At 49.7% G+C, this 22,186-nt stretch overlaps 1 protein-coding gene across 1 annotated transcript in view; it reads left to right on the top strand.

Annotated features, from left to right (window-relative positions):
* The first annotated feature begins 1,552 nt into the window (after positions 1-1,552).
* LOC145337615 (uncharacterized) overlaps positions 1,553-22,186 on the top strand; it is a 51,062-nt gene continuing 30,428 nt past the window's right edge. The window contains exons 1-4 of the mRNA XM_080182421.1: positions 1,553-1,683; positions 4,169-4,312; positions 5,956-6,120; positions 8,037-8,099. Coding sequence (XP_080038547.1) covers positions 4,252-4,312; positions 5,956-6,120; positions 8,037-8,099 — 289 coding nt within the window. The 5' untranslated portion in view covers positions 1,553-1,683; positions 4,169-4,251. The remainder of the gene's footprint in view (positions 1,684-4,168; positions 4,313-5,955; positions 6,121-8,036; positions 8,100-22,186) is intronic.

A 22,186-nucleotide genomic window follows, 5' to 3' on the forward strand; every position in this document is an offset into this window, starting at 1 on the left:
TCAGGGGTAGGTTCTTTACCCAGAGGGTGGTGAGGGATTGGAATGCCCTGCCTGCTGCAGTTGTAGATGTGCCTAGTTTGGGAGATCTGTGGATAGGTTTATGGATGGAAAGGGTTTGGTTTAAGTTATAGGGTCATTGTTTTTTAACTGGTCGGCGCAACATCGTGGGCCAAAGGGCCTGTTCTGCTCTGTAATGTTCTATGTTCTATCTCTTCACTTCGCTGACAAGTGGACAATCAGCTGACGTGCTTTAAGGTTGTGTGTGTGTGGCCCTGGATGATTGGGCAGAGGGGCCACACTGAGTTACTGTCTTTAGCCAGGAATTGTAATGTTACTCATTCTGGCCTCTTCTTTCTCTCCACTCAGTGCGTCCTTTGATCTGTAATCAATGTTCAGGTCTATCCGGTTCCTGCGTGTTTAGACCAGTGACTTGTAAAACAGGAATCACCACCTGCAGGACCACTTCAACCACTACCATTTATGGTAACACGTTATCTTCTAATTTGTCCAATATTTTTAATCCCTCTCTCAATCCTTCCTCTTTTTTCCCTCTCTCTCTCCTTCTCTCTCTTCCCCTCCTTTCAGTCTGTCCCTCTCTTTCTCTGTGTTTTCCCTCTCCCTCTTCCTCTCCCTTCAGTCTGTCTCTCTCTTTCTCTCTATCTCTGTTTTTTTGGCCCTGTCTCTCTCTCTCAGTCTCTCTCTCAAAGCAGGAGGGAGACAGAAAGGAGTTTGAGGACAGCACAGAAGTTAAAGAGAGCACATTAAGTAGTAAAAGGCAGTTTCAGTAATCCTCATACCAGAGAGATCAGGCAAAAGCAAGACAGAGAGCAAGGGAAGTTCCAGATTAAACTCCATTTATTTCAATGCAAGAGGTCTGACGGACAAGGCAGACGAACTCAGGGCATGGATGGGTACGTGGGACTGGGATATTATAGCAGTTACTGAAACATGGCTCAGGATGCTTTCTATGGTAAAAATTAGTGAGAGCCATAGTGGACATGCCAAATTTTCCCAGCCTCCTGAGAAAGTAGAGGCATAGATGGGCTTTCTTAACTATAGTGTCAGCCCGGGGTGACCAGTATAGCTGGTCTCACAAGAATAGCAACTTCACATTCCTGCCTGGATACAAGGCTCATGCCATTCACATCGGCAGGGCTTTGAGAGCACCAAGCCCCGCTCTGCAATTTAAAGTATAGATTTCTGGCAAAAAGAATGTTTTGTTATTGGTGCCGACATTCAACATCTTAGAAGGGGAAATCTTGTTGCCAGCTCTGTTTTGTTATGAACAAGAAGTTTGAACTTACTCTGACTAAAGTTATCAGTCTCGACTTGATCATAGTATCTGTCTTTGTCACTTTTTTACTTTTTCTCTCTTTCTCTCTCTTCCTCTCGTTTACCCACTGCCTCACGCCTTTTCTGCGTCTTTCGTTCTCTCGCTTCATCTTCCTCTCTCCTTATTTTTCCATCAGTCTCTTTCTGTTCACTACTGAGATTAACAAACCAAGAAAGTGTGAAATTGCAGTGACAATCTATATTTGTTTCCAGACGGACAGACTGTAAAGTGGATTAGTAATGGTTGTGGACCTTGCCCTGATCCCATCTCCTTTAACACTGGAAGGCTGGTTATCTCAAAGAGTAGCAGTTGCTGTACCTCTGATCAATGTAATGCACTGACAGAAACAGGTAAGGTTTCAGTGCATTATAACACAAATCATCATCTGATACATTCATCTGATAATGAGACCATCCCACTGAGTGATACTGTGACTGAATAAAATCAACACTGCTAAATTCCCTCTACACTGGCCCCATCAAACACTCCCAGGACAGGTACAGCACAGGGTTAGATACAGAGTAAAGCTCCCTCTACACTGTCCCCATCAAACACTCCCAGGACAGGTACAGCACGGGGTTAGATACAGAGTAAAGCTCCCTCTACACTGTCCCCATCAAACACTCCCAGGACAGGTACAGCACGGGGTTAGATACAGAGTAAAGCTCCCTCTACACTGTCCCCATCAAACACTCCCAGGACAGGTACAGCACAGGGTTAGATACAGAGTAAAGCTCCCTCTACACTGTCCCCATCAAACACTCCCAGGACAGGTACAGCACGGGGTTAGATACAGAGTAAAGCTCCCTCTACACTGTCCCCATCAAACACTCCCAGGACAGGTACAGCACGGGGTTAGATACAGAGTAAAGCTCCCTCTACACTGTCCCCATCAGACACTCCCAGGACAGGTACAGCACGGGGTTAGATACAGAGTAAAGCTCCCTCTGCACTGTCCCCATCAGACACTCCCAGGACAGGTACATCAAGGGGTTCAATACAGAGTGATGCTCCCTCTAGCCTGTGCCCATCAGACACTCCCGGACAGGTACAGCACGAGGTTAGACACAGAGTAAGGATCGGGGCTGGCTATCGGAGTGGGCAGGTGGCGTTCGGGACTGCGGGGCGATTGGGAAATTGAGGCTGCCGGTGGGGGTGTGTCAGGGAGGGTGATATCGGGACTGTAGTGTGGGGGGAGGGGATCATAATTACAGCAGGGGGGTGGTGAGATCAAGGCGGGTGTGTATGGGGAGGGTGCAACTCAGGCCTGGACGCGTCTGGAGGATCAGCGGTCAGGCCGTGGGGTAGGATCACATGGCAGGTGATGTGAAGCTAGTCAGTGATCGGGAAGTCGACAGTGCGGGGCTACTGCACATGAGACTGTTAGTGAGTCAAAATACTTTTATTTCAAAACTCTGGCGTTTATTCCAGAATTTTGGGAGAAGCAGGGACTATCAGACTTCTCATAGGACACAAACACAAGTGGACATTTATACATCATGAGTCTTAGTGTCAATCACGACACAAGTTTCCCATTCCGGCCAGAATTCCGGGTTTTCCCTCCTTGGTAGTGATACAACCCCAGATTTAATCAAGATTCACAGTCCAGCTGGCAGCTGCAGAATTGACACAGTTTTAATCCGGTCACGATTCAAACCCCTTCTGCAGCAGTACTGGCATCCCTGTCTTTGAAGTTACTTGTGCGATTGCGCCTGTCCCAGCAGGATTCTTCCTGTTAAAAACTGGGATCGCGATCTGCCATTAGCAGCTGTCAAAAGCCGGTATCGTAAATTACCATCTGTGTAACAATGTCCAACTAACACAAATAGGTAAGAATTGCAAAATAACAGCCACATTAACCTATCAGTCCTTTATAAAAATGAAAATTAAAGCATGTAAGACATGAACAAATAACTTATATTACTGCCAGGAGCAGTGTAAGCTTGAGAAGATCAGTCATGATGAAAGGTACAAAATGCATGAATCCTTTCCCTACTTCATGGGCCAACCCATGCAGACACGGGGAGAATGTGCAGACAGTGACCCAAGACTGCTATTGAACCTGGGTCCTGACGCTGTGAGGCAGCAATGCTAACCATTGTGCCACTGTTCAGTTATCTTTGCTGCCTGCCTCATCATTTTAACCCTTTGTTCTTCAACCTGGATTTGAACAACTGAAGGAAGTGAATCTATAAATTCTCCCAAAATAATTATTTCTCAAAGTTTCATGTGTTAGCTCTGTTTTTACTGTCTGTATACATCAGTAAAAATGGCTTTGTTTTACTTTCTGAAGCTCCATACAAGTCCATGCAGCCTGTGTTCTTAGATTTCACCATTTCTGTCTGCATGTGCCAGGAACCTACTCAAATGTAGTGAGTGTAGCCTCTTTCCTGCGTTGTAATCCCCCATTGTAATCCCTCCATTGTAATCCTCAAGTCTTCGGAGCTCTGGAGAAGAGTCATACAAACTCGAACTGTTACCTCTCTGTCTCTCTCTTTCCACAGATGCTGCAGAACTGCTGAGTTTTTAGGCTTTTAGGTTTTTAATTATTTCAGGGATCGTTGCTTTGGAAGTGTTTACATGGGGGTCTAACCAAGCAGGTGAATGCTTTACAAGATGATTTCTTAACTGTGTAATTGTAGTAATGTGTGTTTAAATTTTCTTCTCTTCTTCTCAATAAATCTTTTATTTTTAAACTCCCAAAAGTATTAGCAGACTTCTTGCTGCTAAGATCCTTCTCATTCTCAGAATACACCAAATAAAGGCTATGGCCAAATTTCCCTCAGGATATTTGGTTCACTCAGCACTTAATGCCTGCTGTGGTTTGTATTTCAGAGCCTAGGAACATCACACAGACTGGACTGAAATGTCAAGGGTGTTTCGACAGATCGTACAAGTCCTGCAGGGATACTGAAAAGATGGTGGACTGTGTTGGAGCAGAAAATCACTGCATGAATGCCTCAGGGACAGAGAGCTTATGTACGTTCAACACTCTGCCAGAGTTGTGAGGCTTTTCATGAATTTCTTCCTAAAGAACAAAGCAAAGTACAGCACAGGAACAGGCCCTTCTGCCCTCCAAGCCCATGCCGATCATGATACCCTGTCTAAAGTAGAAAAAACCTTTTGCCCTTACTCACCACTCTCTGTATGAAAAACGTACCCTGCACATTTCCCTTAAACTTCTCCCCTCTCACCTTGAACCTGTGCCCGCTTGTCATTGACACTTCCACTCTGGGAAAAAGCCCCTTACTATCATCTTGTCTGTGCCTCTCATTATTTTGTAGACCCCTATCAGGTCTCCCCTCAGCCTCTGTCTTTCCAGTGAAAACAACCCGAGTTTATTCAACCTCGTCTCAGAGTCAACACCCTCGAGACCAGGCGACATCCTGGTGGTCATTCTTTGCACTCTCTCCAAATCTTCCTTAGCCTTCTGGTTGTGTGGTGGCCAGAAGTGCACACAATACTCCAAATGCAGTCTAACCAAGGTTTTATTTAGCTGCAACAAGATTTCCCAACTCTTGTACTCAATGTCCCGGCTAATGAAGGCAAGCATGCCATGTGCCTTCTTCATCTCCATGGCCACCAGACTTGCCACATTGAGGGAGTAGTGGACCTGCACGCCCAGATCCCTCTGTATGTTACTGTTCCTAAGGGTTCTGCCATTTAGAGTATAATTCTTTTATAAGTTTATTTATTAATGTCGCACGTAGGCTGATATTAACACTGCAATGAAGTCACTGTGAAAATCCCCTCGTCGTCATACTCTGGTACCAGTTCAGGTCCACTGAAAGGGAAATTGGCACGGCCAAAGCACCTAATCGGCACGTCTTTCAGTCTGTGGGAGGAAACTGGAACATCCAGAGGAAACCCAGGCAGACACGGGGACAACATGCAAACTCCACACAGATAGCGACCCAAGCCGGGAATCGATCCCGGGTCCCTGGTGCTCTTGAGGCAGGAGTGCTAAGCACTGTGGCACCGTACTCAATCCATTTGTTTCTGCTTGTCTCTGAGCTTGACGCTGAGGGCATGAGGATGCGTCCCAGGGTCTCCCACATCACTCAGTCAGGATGGGATGGGTCAGAGTCCGCCCCCTTCTACAGAACTGAAGAGGGATGGAAATGTGATGAATTGTATTCTTGGGGAGCGGGAGGAGGGTTCTGGAGCAAATTGGGAGAGGGCGGAACTCAGGAGAGATTGACAAAGATGTCACAGGCGTGAGATAAAGGGGCTGTTAATGGTGAGGGATGGAAGTGTATTAACTGCTGCAAAGGTCGGATAGCAGGATGTGTTAATCGGAAAACCGAGGTCAGTGGGAACAAAGAGACAGTGACCATGTGGGGGAGGGGTGCGGTCGTGTTGGGACACGCCAGGGAGATTGAAAAACAGAAAACAAAAGGAGAGGGAGAGGAGAACGTTCCCTTCTTCCTCTCCACCAGAAGATAAGTCATCACATTTCTGCCCCTCCTCGCTCCTGGGGAAGGCTCCAAGTTATCGAAACGTTAACTCTGTTTCTCCACAGATGCTGCCAGACCTGCTGAGTATTTCCAGTGTTTTCATTTCAGAATTCCAGCATCCGCGGTGTTTTGCTTTTGTACACCCTCTGTCCTGTCTGTTTCTAGTTGGAGGGGGAGTTTTCTTCGCCAAGGGCTGTGTGTCCGAACGTGTCACTCTGTCACGGGACAGCATGAAAGATCACTTCATCCAGTTTGACGAAAATCCTCACTTTTGTAAGAGCAGCTTCTGTAACAGTGACCAGCAAGATGGCACCACCACAGCAGCGCCAGGTAAAGGCGGGGCGTGGGGAGGGGATGGAACGGGTGCACAGGCCCCCGAGTGTAGGGATATTGATCCATGTTATGGGCATGATTTTCCTCTCAAAATAATAATTGACCAAGAGGCGGGAATACTGGAGTTTTTCCCGCCTGTTTTTCAGGCAGATTTAATTCAATGAATCTCCAGCATCACAGAGTCCATCCGGTGATTCATGCCAGTGTGTATGGGGGTGGGGGAGGGGGGTGTGCAGATCCTAACCCAAACCTGCCAGAGAGGCGGCATCAGCCTGCTGAGGGAGCCATTGCGCATGTTCCAATCTGCCAGTATACTGGGAAAGCAGTTGATAAGCAGTTCCCCCTGCCCCTGATCCCCCCACCACCATCGCTGGCCTCCCTATCGCCGACCCTGATCCCATCCTCCCTCCATGTTGTTGCTGGCCCCAACCGCCGCACCCCCCACCCCCAACCACATCAAACAGCTCCAACCCTGCTGGTGGCCGGACCCGGCCTTCAGTTCCTGGCCCCATCACGAGCCCCACCACCCCCATGCAGAGTTTTCCCCATTCCATCCCCTCCTGCCTCACCCTAACCCTGGTGCGGCTCCGCTCCTATCTGACCCTGCCCTCTGAAGCCCCACCATGTGGCACTGCCTGGTGCCTACTGGACACTGCTGGTGTTCCGGGCTGGCAGTGCCAGGGTGCCAGGCTGGTAGTGCCAGGGTTCCAGGCTGGCAGTGCTGGGCTGGCACTGCCCATGGGGCACTACCCTGTCCCCAACCTCCCAGGGGGCCACAATGGCCCCATCAGCGAGGCTTTCACGCCTGGTCCCCGATAATGGGGACAAAACCTGATCTCCAGTGATGTGGACCTCCACCAATGTTGACGGAAACTTTCCCGAATGATCCTGTTCCAAGATCGCCAATGCGATGGAAATGCTAATTGCCGTATTGTAATCAGCCTTGTTTCTCAGCACGAGACAGACTATGTCCAAAAAAATGGACCAAGATGATCATGACCGGCAGGAGGCTGGCTGACATTTCCCAGCATGCTGAGTTACTTGAGCAGCGCAACAGGCCATGAAAACGATACCCTATGACTGGAGAGAGAGAGAAAGGGGAATGAGGGAGAGAGAGAGAAAGGGGAAGGGAGGAGAGAGAAAGGGAAAGGGAGAGAGAGACAGAGAGAAAGGGGAAGAGTGAGAGAGAGAGAAAGTGGGGAAGGGGAGAGAGATAGAGAGAGAGTAAGGGCAGGACAGAGAGAGAGAGAAAGGGGAATGGAGGAGAGAGATAAGGAAGGGAGAGAGAGAGACAGAGAGAAAGGGGAAGAGTGAGAGAGAAAGAAAGTGGGTAAGGGGAGAGAGAGGAAGAGAGAAAGGGGAGGGGAGAGAGAGTGAGAAAAGGAAGGGGGGGGACGTGGAGAGAGATCTTTTATAGGGCCAGCACAAGGCAGGATGGGCTGAGTGGTCATTGCCTGTGCTGTAAGATTCTCTAATTCCAACATGGCTTCCACAAGCCCAGAGCCTGTGATAGCTTTCAGTTTATTTATTTGTGTCACAAGTCAGCTTACATTAACACTGCAATGAAGTTACTGTGAGAATACCCGAGTGGCCACACTCTGGAGCCTGTTTGGGTACACTGAGGGAGAATTGAGCACGGCCAATGCACCCAACAAGCATGTCTCTCAGACTGTGGGAGTAAACTGGAGCACCCGGAGGAAACCCACACAGACACGGGGTGAACATACAGACTCCAAACAGACTGTGATCCAAGCTGGGAATCCATCCCGGCTCTGTGCTAACCACTGTGCCACCGTGTGGTCAGGTAGTGAACCCAATGGAAAGTGCATTGGGAATACCCTGGGATCATCCATCTCTCAACTTTAGTTAATGATCTCTTCATTTCCCCTCCCCTTCCCTGATTGGTCCAACAGGAGTCACAACGAGCAGTCCAGTGATGTCAGAGACCACCGCTAAAGAGTCAACCAATAGCAACGGTAAGAATTCACATCACCTCTTATACCAAGGATCAATAGGCAAGTACACAGGAACTGGGATCTGTGTCTGTGTTACAGGCCTCCTCGTGTGTAACAGTCTTGAGGGGCTGAATGGCCTCCACCTGTTCCTGTGTGATAGTCTCGAGGGGCTGAATGGCCTGCTCCTGTTCCTGTGTAACAGTCTCGAGGGGCTGAATGGGGCCTCCTCCTGTCCCTGTGTAACAGGCTGGAGGGGCTGAATGGGGCCTCCTCCTGTCCCTGTGTAACAGGCTCGAGGGGCTGAATGGGGCCTCCTCCTGTTCCTGTGTAACAGTCTCGAGGGACTGAATGGGGCCTCCTCCTGTCCCTGTGTAACAGGCTCGAGGGGCTGAATGGGGCCTCCTCCTGTTCCTGTGTAACAGTCTCGAGGGACTGAATGGGGCCTCCTCCTGTCCCTGTGTAACAGTCTCGAGGGACTGAATGGGGCCTCCTCCTGTTCCTGTGTAACAGGCTCGAGGGGCTGAATGGGGCCTCCTCCTGTTCCTGTGTAACAGGCTCGAGGGGCTGAATGGGGCCTCCTCCTGTTCCTGTGTAACAGGCTCGAGGGGCTGAATGGGGCCTCCTCCTGTTCCTGTGTAACAGGCTCGAGGGGCTGAATGGGGCCTCCTCCTGTTCCTGTGTAACAGTCTCGAGGGGGTGAATGGGGCCTCCTCCTGTTCCTGTGTAACAGTCTCGAGGGGCTGTGTCTGGGTTGATATGATTTCAAATCACGGTCAAACATAAGAACATAAGAACATAAGAAATAGGAGCAGGAGTAGGCCATCTAGCCCCTCGAGCCTGCCCCGCCATTCAATAAGATCATGGCTGATCTGAAGTGGCTCAGTTCCACTTTCCCGCTTTCTCCCCATAACCCTTAATCCCCTTGCCTACCAAAAACCTATCTACCTGCGTCTTAAATATATTTAGTGAGGCAGCCTCCACCACTTCAACGGGCAGAGAATTCCAGAGATTCACCACCCTTTGAGTGAAGAAGTTCCTCCTCAACTCCGTTCTAAACTGCCCCCCCTTATCTTGAGGCTGTGCCCTCTAGTCCTGCTGAGTGGGAAGAACCTCTCCACCTCGACCCTATCCATCCCCTTCATCATCTTATACGTCTCAATAAGATCCCCCCTCACCCTTCTAAACTCCAGTGAATACAAGCCCAGTCTATTCAGCCTCTCTTCATAGTTCAACCCCCTCAACTCCGGTATCAGCCTAGCAAACCTCCTCTGCACTCCCTCCAAGGCCAAAATATCCTTGCGCAGGTGCGGCGCCCAAAACTGCACACAGTACTCCAGCTGCGGCCTCACCAATGCCCTATACAGCTGCAGCAAGACCTCCCTACTTTTATATTCAATCCCCCTCGCTATGAAGGCCAGCATCCCATTCGCCTTCCTGACCACCTGCTGCACCTGCAGGCTGGGTTTTTGCGACTCATGCACAAGGACCCCCAGGTCCCTCTGCACTGTCGCCTGCTGCAGCTTTTCGCCCTTTAAATAGTAGTCCCTCCGATTATTATTCGTGTAACATCACCTCTAAAATATGCTCAACATTGTGGGAATGCACAACCCAATAACAACAATGATGTTTCCTATGAAGTTTTATTTACAATTCTCGTTACAGGACCTTCTTGTACTCTTGCCGCAGTTCTTGGACCCTTAGCAGGTTTGCTGATCATTGCGATAATATGTTGCTGTTGCTGCAGTAAAGGAAGAAGTCAGTCTGCTGTCCCTGTGATAATATTACTTTGATTTCAATCATAGAATATACGACATGAAATAAATCCTTTCTCCTTATCATGTTTGTAGTACCACATTCTAAACATATTCCCAAGCTCCTCACATCCATCTAATTTTCACAGCCTGAGTCACCTCTTCCAGCCCCGACAACCCTCCCAATCTCTGTAACCTCCTCCAGCCCCGACAACCTTCCCTATCTCTGTAACCTCTTCCAGCCCCGACAACCCTCCCTATCTCTGTAACCTCCTCCAGCTCCTACAACGCTCCCAGTCTCTGTAATCTCTTCCAGCCCCTACAGCCTTCCCTATCTCTGTAACTTCCTCCAGCCCCTACAACCCTCCCAATCTCTGTAACCTCCTCCAGCCCCGACAACCTTCCCTATCTCTGTAACCTCTTCCAGCCCCGACAACCCTCCCTATCTCTGTAACTTCCTCCAGCCCCGACAACCCTCCCTATCTCTGTAACCTCCTCCAGCCCCGACAACCATCCCTATCTCTGTAACCTCCTCCAGCCCCTACAGCCCTCCCTATCTCTGTAACTTTCTCCAGCCCCTACAACCCTCCCTATCTCTGTAACCTCCTCCAGCCCCTACAGCCCTCCCTATCTCTGTAACTTCCTCCAGCCCCTACAACCCTCCCTATCTCTGTAACCTCCTCCAGCCCCTACAACCCTCCCTATCTCTGTAACTTCTTCCAGCCCCTACAACCCTCCCTATCTCTGTAACCTCCTCCAGCCCCTACAACCCTCCCTATCTCTGTAACTTCTTCCAGCCCCTACAACCCTCCCTATCTCTGTAACCTCCTCCAGCCCCTACACCCCTCCCTATCTCTGTAACCTCCTCCAGTCCCGACAACCCTCCCTATCTCTGTAACCTCCTCCAGCCCCGACAACCCTCCCTATCTCTGTAACCTCTTCCAGCCCCGACAACCCTCCCTATCTCTAATCTCCTCCAGTACCTCTAACTCTCCCTGTCTCTAAAGTCCTCCAGCCCCCTCCAACCCCTCGTAACACTGTAACCTCCTCCAGCCCCTCCAACCCTCTCAGATCTCTGCTCTCCTCCTCTTCTGCCTCCCCCGATTTCCATTGCTCCGCCATTGGCGGCCGTACCTTCAGCTGCCTGGGTCGGGGGGGGTGGTGAGGGGGGTCGAGGGGGGAGGGGGGTGAGGGGTGTGGAGGGAGGGGGTGGTGTTGGTGGGGGGGATGGTGAGGAGGGTCGAGGGGGGAGGGGGGGTGGTGTTGGTGCAGGGAGTGGTGAGGGGGGTCGAGGAGGGAGGCGGGGTGAGGGGGGTCAGGGGGGGTGGGGGTGGTGGGGGTGGTGGGGGTTGGTGAGGGGGTTCGGGGGGGGTGGTGAGGGGGGTTGAGGGGGGGTGGGGGTTGGTGAGGGGGGTCGAGGGGGGAGGGGGGTGTCGCACACTCTCTCACACACTCTCACAGTCACACACTCTCTCACTCACTCTCTCACACACACACTCTCTCACACACTCACAGATCTCTCACACAGTCACACACTCTCACAGTCACACACACTCTCACTCACTCTCTCACACACACACTCTCTCACACAGTCACAGATCTCTCACACAGTCGCACACTCTCTCACACACACACAGTCACACACTCTCTCACTCACTCTCTCACACACACACTCTCTCACACAGTCACAGATCTCTCACACAGTCGCACACTCTCTCACACACTCACACAGTCACACACTCTCTCACACACTCTCTCACACAGTCACAGATCTCTCACACAGTCGCACACTCTCTCACACACTCTCACAGTCACACACTCTCTCACTCACTCTCACACACACACTCTCTCACACAGTCACAGATCTCTCACACAGTCGCACACTCTCTCACACACTCTCACACAGTCACACACCCTCTCACACACTCTCTCACACACACACTCTCTCACACAGTCACACACTCTCTCACACAGTCACAGATCTCTCACACAGTCACAGATCTCTCACACAGTCACACACTCTCTCACACACACACTCACAGCTTAATTAAAAGGGATAATTGGACACGAATGGGAACCCATTGTAACAGGCGAACTGATCCACGCCGAGAAGTATAACTCCCTAAAAATAAAAATATAAATGTGTAACTCTGATGGATGATACTCTGAATACATGGTGTCTGGGTAGAATCCACAGGCAGGTCTGGGGAAAATGCAAATCTTTCAGTATTTGAGCACCAGGAACAAAGGGAGAAAGCTGGACACACATTGACTCATTACAACTAACAAAAGGGGGCTACCTAAACAATGCTTGAGTAATGGGAAGAACCCGGGACACAAGGTGACTCATCATCAGCTAAAAAAAGAATCACCCCCAAGAAAGGTGATTATTTTAAAGACAGCCTTATCATAACTAGCAAACAGAATCCTGTCTAACAAAATGTAAATGTCAGGATATAGAGGGATAGAACAAGAGCCCAGTACACCAAACTATTCCCCAAAATGGATACGGGAGGCCAATGGCTGGAGCCAGGACAGGGAATTACAGGATAGAGCATTGGGAGACTAATGGTGGAATGGAAGGTGGGGAATACAAGGACAATAGGGCAGGACAGGGGGATCCCAACCCCTACACTGAAGATAGCCTCACCAGGATGATTACAGGGGGTTCCAGAGGAAGTATAGACAGAGGATGCAGCCAACACCCCAACCACACGGGGGCAAGGGAGCATGGGAGACACAGGCGAGAAAAGTGGGGTGGATGGGACTTACTCAATATATTGGGGAACACAAACAGGGAAAGCCAGGAAATGTACAGGGGAACACCAAAAATTCAGGGGACGAACAAAAGGACACAGGGTACCCTATTAGACAGCCGGAGCTTTGGAGAGACACAAACACCTGCTCCATGGGAACAGGGGGGGACACATTGCAGACCCCAGGAAAGCATAATAAAGAGACCACAGAACCTGTGCAGCTCAACACAGGGTGAGACTCCCTCATGGACACACACAAACCCCAGTAGAAGCTGAACCAACACAGGCCACGGGGAAGGAACGCAATACGCAACAGAGAGAGGCGGCCACTAACAACAGTAGAGTGGAACACAGCAAGGACATACAACTCACGGTTAACACGAGGAGTGATGCAACATTGGGCAACACCAACAAAACAGGACACACCAACCATGGAAACACGAACAACATGGTGTAACAGGAGGAAACAGAGGGCGGGGATGGAAATCTTGCATGACTGACCACCCCACCAAACCAATAGCACCCCAACAACATATTGCGTAACAACAAACAGAGGACAACAACATTAATGCAAGGTGATTCATTTGGTAGGACAAACTTGAATGTGGATTACAGGGTCAACGGCAGGGTTCTGAGGAATGCAAAGAACAAAGAACAAAAACAGCCCGGGGAACAGGCCCTTCGGCCCAACGAGCCCGCGCCGCCATTTTAACACTACCAGTCCCCCCCTCCACCCATGACCCTTATCTATTGTTTATGGCCATCCACATTGAGGGAAACTAATTTAGGGACAATTTATTACTGCCAATCAGCCTAATAGCACATCTTTGGGATGTGGGAGGATACCGGAGCACCCGGAGAAAACCCACGCAAGTTCGAGGAGAATGCGCAAACTCCCACAGACACCGGCCCAAATCCATGTGTCTGCACAGCAAACAGCGATAGTTGGGCCGAAGGGCCTGTTTCCCGGGCTGATTTTGTTCTTTGTTCTTTATTCTTTGATAGAGTGGACGTACAGAGACTATTTCCTCGGGTGGATGTAGCTGTTTCTAGGGGGCATAACTATAAGGTTCATGGTGGGAGATATAGGAGGGATGTGCGAGGTAGATTCTTTACTCAGAGAGTGGTTGGGGTGTGGAATGCGCTGCCTTAGTGGAGTCGGACACTTTAGGAACTTTCAAGCGGTTATTGGATAGGCACATGGAGCAAACCAGAATGATAGGGAGTGGGATAGCTTGATCTTGGGTTCGGACATAGCTCGGCACAACATTGAGGGCCGAAGGGCCTGTACTGTGCTGTACTGTTTTATGTTTCTCTGTTCTGTGAAGGAGAGGTAGCACAGAGAAAGGAAGGGAAACCCATCATAATCGTCAGCCCAGAGGTCGAAAAATAAGTCGAATAATGAAAACAACATTGAAAACTTAAAAAAGCACAGCAGAACCTGATTATTATAATAGCAGAACCTGAACATTATAATAGCCTACAGACAACACAAAAATCTGAAGGACATGCTCGTCAGAAGCCAGATAAAATGACCCAAGGAGGGGAAATGTAGAAGCAGAAACTGCAAGACCTGTGAATGCCTGGTAACACCGGAGGAAACAAAGAACGGCTACACCAACACCAGTGCAGCACTACAGTCAAAAATCAAACGCGACCAATGCAGTGTAGTATATGCCATCCAAAGTAAAATAATACACATAGGGGAAACGGGCAACACACTAAGGGAAAAACTCTCCAGACACCCCAGTGACATTAGGACAGAGAAGGAAAACAAGGCCTATTTCATGCAACAGAGCGTGGAAGCCCAAAGTGTGATGGGACGAGACACAAATATTCATTGGACCACAGCAGAAAGAGAACCAACAGAGAAGGGGTGGATCTATAGAATGAAAACCTTACTCCCAAATGGGCTAAGACACAAACCACACAAGAACAGGGATAGATAAGGGCAACCACCCACAACACATGAACAATAAGTAATGAACAGAAACCCGTCAAACACCACTGGAAGAAATAGGGAAACATAACTGGAAAACCATAAGAAATACAGGCCACACGCAGAGAGGGGACCACAGATTAACGGGTCACTAATGGCCAGGTCCCCCCGAACACAAACACTGACAAAGGCCAGATTAAAACCTCCAAACCACCCAAAGTTGATTGAACCATCCCCAAAACAAACCTCCCCCCCAACCCCAAACATTTTCCCAAGCAAATTTCGATGGTAGAGCGGGAGAAGGAGGATACGAGGGAACCACAACAAGGAGAAGAAGGTATGGAATGAGGAGGTGGCACAGGAGGTCAACCCCGAAGGCAAATATCTAAGGGAGAGCCACGACAGACAGCAGGAAAGCCAGCATTGTGAAAAGACAAGTCATACATCTGTGGGCAGCGTGGTGGCTCGATGGTTAGCACTGCTGCCTCAGAGGGCCAAGGATGCAGGCTGGGAGCTTGGCTTGGATCTCTACCTGTGTAGGGTTTGCACATTCTCCCCATGCTTGTGTGGGTTGCCTCTGGTCTCCTTCCACATAGCAAAGAAATGCTTGTTAAGTGAATTGGCCATTCGAAATTCCCCCTTGGTTTAACCCTTCCACAGCTACTTCATTACATTGCTAATGTAAGACACTGGGGACACGAATGAATTAATGAATAAAGAAAGAAATAACTGGATAAATTGTGGGTGAAGTAATTTTTGCACTCCCAACAAAAGGCCTACCCTCATACCGAACCCGGAAACCATCGGAAAAGAGGGGAATGGCCCCATACCAACTTGCTCCGCCAACTAGTGACCCCACACCAATTCGATACACACTACCCGAATCCACACCTGCCCACCACAACAGAAAACACCCACAAAGAATAAAAAGTCACCCCATCCCACCAGCCCTGGGAGCCTCCTCACCCCACCCAACCTAATAGGCACACACAGGACACAAAAGTGCCCAAGACAGGGGAGGACAGTGAACCAGTCTTCAACTTACCCAGACGATATCCCTATCAGGGAATCCCCAGGATTTTTTTCCCACCGCCTGATCTCTTGCCCCCCACTCCCTGTAGCCCACCTACTACCCCCTCAGTAGCCCACCCAACTAACAAAGCCTTCCCCGCCTACCCCCCGCTGACACCCCAGTAAAGCAGAATCTGACTCATACAAACCCTACAGTGCAGAATGAGGCCATTCAGCCCATCGAATCTGTACCGACCACAATCCCACCCAGGCCCTTCCCCCATATTCTGACCAAAGAGTAGAAGACTTGCCTGCAGAAGGCAGAGAGTGGTTGTGGATGGGGCTTTTTCTGAATGGAGGTCAGTCACCAGTGGAGTGCCCCAGGGATCTGTTCTAGGACCCTTGCTGTTTGTCATTTTCATAAATGACCTGGATGAGGAAGTGGAGGGATGGGTAAGTAAGTTCGCTGATGACACGAAGGTCGGTGGTGTTGTGGATGATCTGGAAGGTTGGCAAAAGTTGCAGCAGGACATAGATAGGATGCAGGACTGGGCAGAGAAGTGGCAGATGGACTTCAACGCGGATAAATGTGTAGTCGTCCATTTTGGCAGAACCAACGGGATGAACAAGTACGCTATCAAGGGCAGAAGTCTGAGTAGTGTTGAGGAGCAGAAGGATCTTGGGGTCCGGGTCCACAGGACTCTTAAATCGGCCTCGCAGGTGGAGGAGGTGGTCAAGAAGGCGTATGGTGTACTGGCCTTCATTAATCGAGGGATTGAGTTTAGGAGTCGGGAGGTAATGCTGGAACTTTATAAGACCCTTGTCAGGCCTCATTTGGAGTATTGTGCGCAGTTCTGGTCGCCTCACTATAGGAAAGATGTAGAAGCTATTGAAAGGGTGCAGAGGAGATTTACAAGGATGTTGCCTGGACTGGGAGGCATGCCTTATGAAGTTAGGTTGAGGGAGCTGGGACTCTTTTCCCTGGAGAGACGAAGGTTGAGAGGCGACCTGATAGAAGTTTATAAAATGTTGAGAGGAATAGATAGGGTGGATTCTCAGAGGCTATTTCCCCGGGTTGAAATGGTCGCTACGAGAGGACACAGATTTAAGGTGCGGGGAGGAAAGTACAGAAGTGATGTTAGGGGTAAGTTTTTCACTCAGAGGGTGGTGAGTGAATGGAATCGGCCGCCGTCAGTGGTGGTGGAGGCGAACTCGCTGGGGTCTTTTAAAAGACTTCTGGATGAGTATATGGGGTTTAATGAGATTGAGGGTTATAGATAGGTCTGTAGGTTGGTGGGTGATGATGTGATCGGCGCAACTTGTGGGCCGAAGGGCCTGTTTGTGCTGTAGTGTTCTATGTTCTACGTTCTATGTTCTATGTTGAGAGGTATCGATCGGGTGGATTCTCAGAGGCTTTTTCCCAAGGGCTGGAATGGTTGCTATGAGAGGACACAGGTTTAAGGTGCTGGGGAGCAGGTACAGGGGAGATATCAGGGGTAAGTTTTTCACTCAGAGGGTGCTGGGTGAGTGGAATCGGCTGCTGTCGGTGGTGGTGGAGGCAAATTCGATCGGGTCGTTTAAGAGACTTTGGATGAGTACATGGGACTTAATAGGACTGAGGGTTATAGGTAAGCCTAGTAGGTATGGATATCATCGGTGCAACTTGTGGGCCGAAGGGCCTGTTTGTGCTGTAGTTTTTCTATGTTCTATCTTCCTACATATTTACCCGCTAATCCCTCTAACTTATGCATCTCAGGGCACGAAGGGGCAATTTTTAGCAAAGCCAATCAACCTAACCCGCACATCTTTGGACTGTGGGAGGAAAGCGGAGCACCCAGAGGAAACCCACGCAGATACGAGGAGAATGTACAAACTCAACACAGACAGTGACCCGAGCCGGGAATCGAACCCAGGACCCTGGAGCTGTGCAGGAGCAGTGCTACCGTGTCACCCTACCATGATCAGCAATAGACACAAAACTTCCCCAGCCAAGAAACCCCCAAAAGACAACTCTCCCAACAGACACACCACTTGGACATCCATCCCAGCCCCCGGATACACGGAAACACCTGATCTAGCAGCCCCCTCCTCCTAACACACTCCACCTCCCCCCACGACCACCACCTAAAATATGTCAGAAGCAGACTATTACCCTCTTTTCTTTTGTTCTTTCTTCCCCCCACTTCCTCTCACTTACTCCTTCTCTTCTGCCACATGAGGTAACCACCCCCCTCCACCATTCATCACCTCACACAAGAAATAACTAACACGGATAAGACCCAGGAGACAAGAAGACAGCAAGCCACAAGATAAAGACAAGGCAAACACAGGGAACAACAAGGAATGGACGCGATCAAAAGAAAAGTGGCAAAGCCTGAAGAAAAGGGGATATGTCCCCTTTCTGTTCGACCCCAAAGATCTGTCCCTTAAAGTTTATTTATTATTGTCACAAGTCGGCTTCCATTAACACTGCAATGAAGTTACTGTGAAAATCCCCTAGACGCCACACTCCGACACTGAGGGAGAATTCAGCTTGGCCAAAGCACCTAACCAGCATGTCTTTTGGAGGAAACCAGAGCACCCAGAGAAAACCCATGCAGACACGGGGAGAACATGTAGACTCCTCACACACAGTGACCCAAGGGTGGAATTGGCCCCGGTCCCTGGCACTGTGAGGCAGCAGTGCTAATCACTGTGCCACCCCAGCTATGGGCAGAAGTTTATGGGGAGTGTGGGGATAATTAGTCATCTCTTCAAGAGCTGATGCATGTCCAATTCCATCCCACTCCTGACTTGTGTCAGGAAAACCTTACTCCCAAATGGGCTAAGACACAAACCACACAAGAACAGGGATAGATGAGGGCAACCACCCACAACACATGAACAATAAGTAATGAACAGAAACCCCGTCAAACACCACTGGAAGAAATAGGGAAACATAACTGGAAAACCATAAGAAATACAGGTCACACGCAGAGAGGGAACCACAGATTAACGGGTCACTAATGGCCAGGTCCCCCCGAACACAAACACTGACAAAGGCCAGATTAAAACCTCCAAACCACCCAAAGTTGATTGAACCGTCCCCAAAACAAACCTCCCCCCAACCCCAAACATTTTCCCAAGCAAATTTCGATGGTAGAGCGGGAGAAGGAGGATACGAGGGAACCACAACAAGGAGAAGAAGGTATGGAATGAGGAGGTGGCACAGGAGGTCAACCCCGAAGGCAAATATCTAAGGGAGAGCCACGACAGACAGCAGGGAAACCAGCATTGTGAAAAGACAAGTCATACATCTGTGGGCAGCGTGGTGGCTCGATGGTTAGCACTGCTGCCTCAGAGGGCCAAGGATGCAGGCTGGGAGCTTGGCTTGGATCTCTACCTGTGTAGGGTTTGCACATTCTCCCCATGCTTGTGTGGGTTGCCTCTGGTCTCCTTCCACATAGCAAAGAAATGCTTGTTAAGTGAATTGGCCATTCGAAATTCCCCCTTGGTTTAACCCTTCCACAGCTACTTCATTACATTGCTAATGTAAGACACTGTATTCATTAGTTCATTCGTAATACTAATGAATTAATGAATAAAGAAAGAAATAACTGGATAAATTGTGGGTGAAGTAATTTTTGCACTCCCAACAAAAGGCCTACCCTCATACCGAACCCGGAAACCATCGGAAAAGAGGGGAATGGCCCCGTACCAACTTGCTCCGCCAACTAGTGACCCCACACCAATTCGATACACACTACCCGAATCCACACCTGCCCACCACAACAGAAAACACCCACAAAGAATAAAAAGTCACCCCATCCCACCAGCCCTGGGAGCCTCCTCACCCCACCCAACCTAATAGGCACACACAGGACACAAAAGTGCCCAAGACAGGGGAGGGCAGTGAACCAGTCTTCAACTTACCCAGACACTATCCCTATCAGGGAATCCCCAGGATTTTTTTCCCACTGCCTGATCTCTTGCCCCCCCACTCCCTGTAGCCCACCTACTACCCCCTCAGTAGCCCACCCAACTAACAAAGCCTTCCCCGCCTCCCCCCCGCTGACACCCCAGTAAAGCAGAATCTGACTCATACAAACCCTACAGTGCAGAATGAGGCCATTCAGCCCATCGAATCTGTACCGACCACAATCCCACCCAGGCCCTTCCCCCATATTCTGACCAAAGAGTCGAAGATGTTGAGAGGTATCGATCGGGTGGATTCTCAGAGGCTTTTTCCCAAGGGCTGGAATGGTTGCTGTGAGAGGACACAGGTTTAAGGTGCTGGGGAGTAGGTACAGGGGAGATATCAGGGGTAAGTTTTTCACTCAGAGGGTGCTGGGTGAGTGGAATCGGCTGCTGTCGGTGGTGGTGGAGGCAAATTCGATCGGGTCGTTTAAGAGACTTTGGATGAGTACATGGGACTTAATAGGACTGAGGGTTATAGGTAAGCCTAGTAGGTATGGATATGATCGGTGCAACTTGTGGGCCGAAGGGCCTGTTTGTGCTGTAGTTTTTCTATGTTCTATCTTCCTACATATTTACCCGCTAATCCCTCTAACTTATGCATCTCAGGGCACGAAGGGGCAATTTTTAGCATAGCCAATCAACCTAACCCGCACATCTTTGGACTGTGGGAGGAAAGCGGAGCGCCCGGAGGAAACCCACGCAGATACGAGGAGAATGTACAAACTCAACACAGACAGTGACCCGAGCCGGGAATCGAACCCAGGACCCTGGAGCTGTGCAGGAGCAGTGCTACCGTGTCACCCTACCATGATCAGCAATAGACACAAAACTTCCCCAGCCAAGAAACCCCCAAAAGACAACTCTCCCAACACACACACCACTTGGACATCCATCCCAGCCCCCGGATACACGGAAACACCTGATCTAGCAGCCCCCTCCTCCTAACACACTCCACCTCCCCCCACGACCACCACCTAAAATATGTCAGAAGCAGACTATTACCCTCTTTTAATTTGTTCTTTCTTCCCCCCACTTCCTCTCACTTAATCCTTCTCTTCTGCCACATGAGGTAACCCCCCCCCCCCTCCACCATTCATCACCTCACACAAGAAATAACTAACACGGATAAGACCCAGGAGACAAGAAGACAGCAAGCCACAAGATAAAGACAAGGCAAACACAGGGAACAACAAGGAATGGACGCGATCAAAAGAAAAGTGGCAAAGCCTGAAGGAAAGGGGATATGTCCCCTTTCTGTTCGACCCCAAAGATCTCTCCCTTAAAGTTTATTTATTATTGTCACAAGTCGGCTTCCATTAACACTGCAATGAAGTTACTGTGAAAATCCCCTAGACGCCACACTCCGACACTGAGGGAGAATTCAGCTTGGCCAAAGCACCTAACCGGCATGTCTTTTGGAGGAAACCAGAGCACCCGGAGAAAACCCATGCAGACACGGGGAGAACATGTAGACTCCACACACACAGTGACCCAAGGGTAGAATTGACCCTGGTCCCTGGCACTGTGAGGCAGCAGTGCTAATCACTGTGCCACCCCAGCTATGGGCAGAAGTTTATGGGGAGTGTGGGGATAATTAGTCATCTCTTCAAGAGCTGATGCATGTCCAATTCCATCCCACTCCTGACTTGTGTCAGGAAAACCTTACTCCCAAATGGGCTAAGACACAAACCACACAAGAACAGGGATAGATAAGGGCAACCACCCACAACACATGAACAATAAGTAATGAACAGAAACCCCGTCAAACACCACTGGAAGAAATAGGGAAACATAACTGGAAAACCATAAGAAATACAGGTCACACGCAGAGAGGGAACCACAGATTAACGGGTCACTAATGGCCAGGTCCCCCCGAACACAAACACTGACAAAGGCCAGATTAAAACCTCCAAACCACCCAAAGTTGATTCAACCGTCCCCAAAACAAACCTCCCCCCAACCCCAAACATTTTCCCAAGCAAATTTCAATGGTAGAGCGGGAGAAGGAGGATACGAGGGAACCACAACAAGGAGAAGAAGGTATGGAATGAGGAGGTGGCACAGGAGGTCAACCCCGAAGGCAAATATATAAGGGAGAGCCACGACAGACAGCAGGAAAGCCAGCATTGTGAAAAGACTAGTCATACATCTGTGGGCAGCATGGTGGCACGATGGTTAGCACTGCTGCCTCAGAGGGCCAAGGATGCAGGCTGGGAGCTTGGCTTGGATCTCTACCTGTGTAGGGTTTGCACATTCTCCCCATGCTTGTGTGGGTTGCCTCTGGTCTCCTTCCACATAGCAAAGAAATGCTTGTTAAGTGAATTGGCCATTCGAAATTCCCCCTTGGTTTAACCCTTCCACAGCTACTTCATTACATTGCTAATGTAAGACACTGGGGACACGAATGAATTAATGAATAAAGAAAGAAATAACTGGATAAATTGTGGGTGAAGTAATTTTTGCGCTCCCAACAAAAGGCCTACCCTCATACCGAACCCGGAAACCATCGGAAAAGAGGGGAATGGTCCCATACCAACTTGCTCCGCCAACTAGTGACCCCACACCAATTCGATACACACTACCCGAATCCACACCTGCCCACCACAACAGAAAACACCCACAAAGAATAAAAAGTCACCCCATCCCACCAGCCCTGGGAGCCTCCTCACCCCACCCAACCTAATAGGCACACAC

The sequence above is a fragment of the Carcharhinus amblyrhynchos genome, unplaced genomic scaffold (assembly GCF_965287045.1).
Source record: "Carcharhinus amblyrhynchos unplaced genomic scaffold, sCarAmb.v2.hapA scaffold_53, whole genome shotgun sequence".
Lineage (NCBI taxonomy): Eukaryota > Metazoa > Chordata > Chondrichthyes > Carcharhiniformes > Carcharhinidae > Carcharhinus > Carcharhinus amblyrhynchos.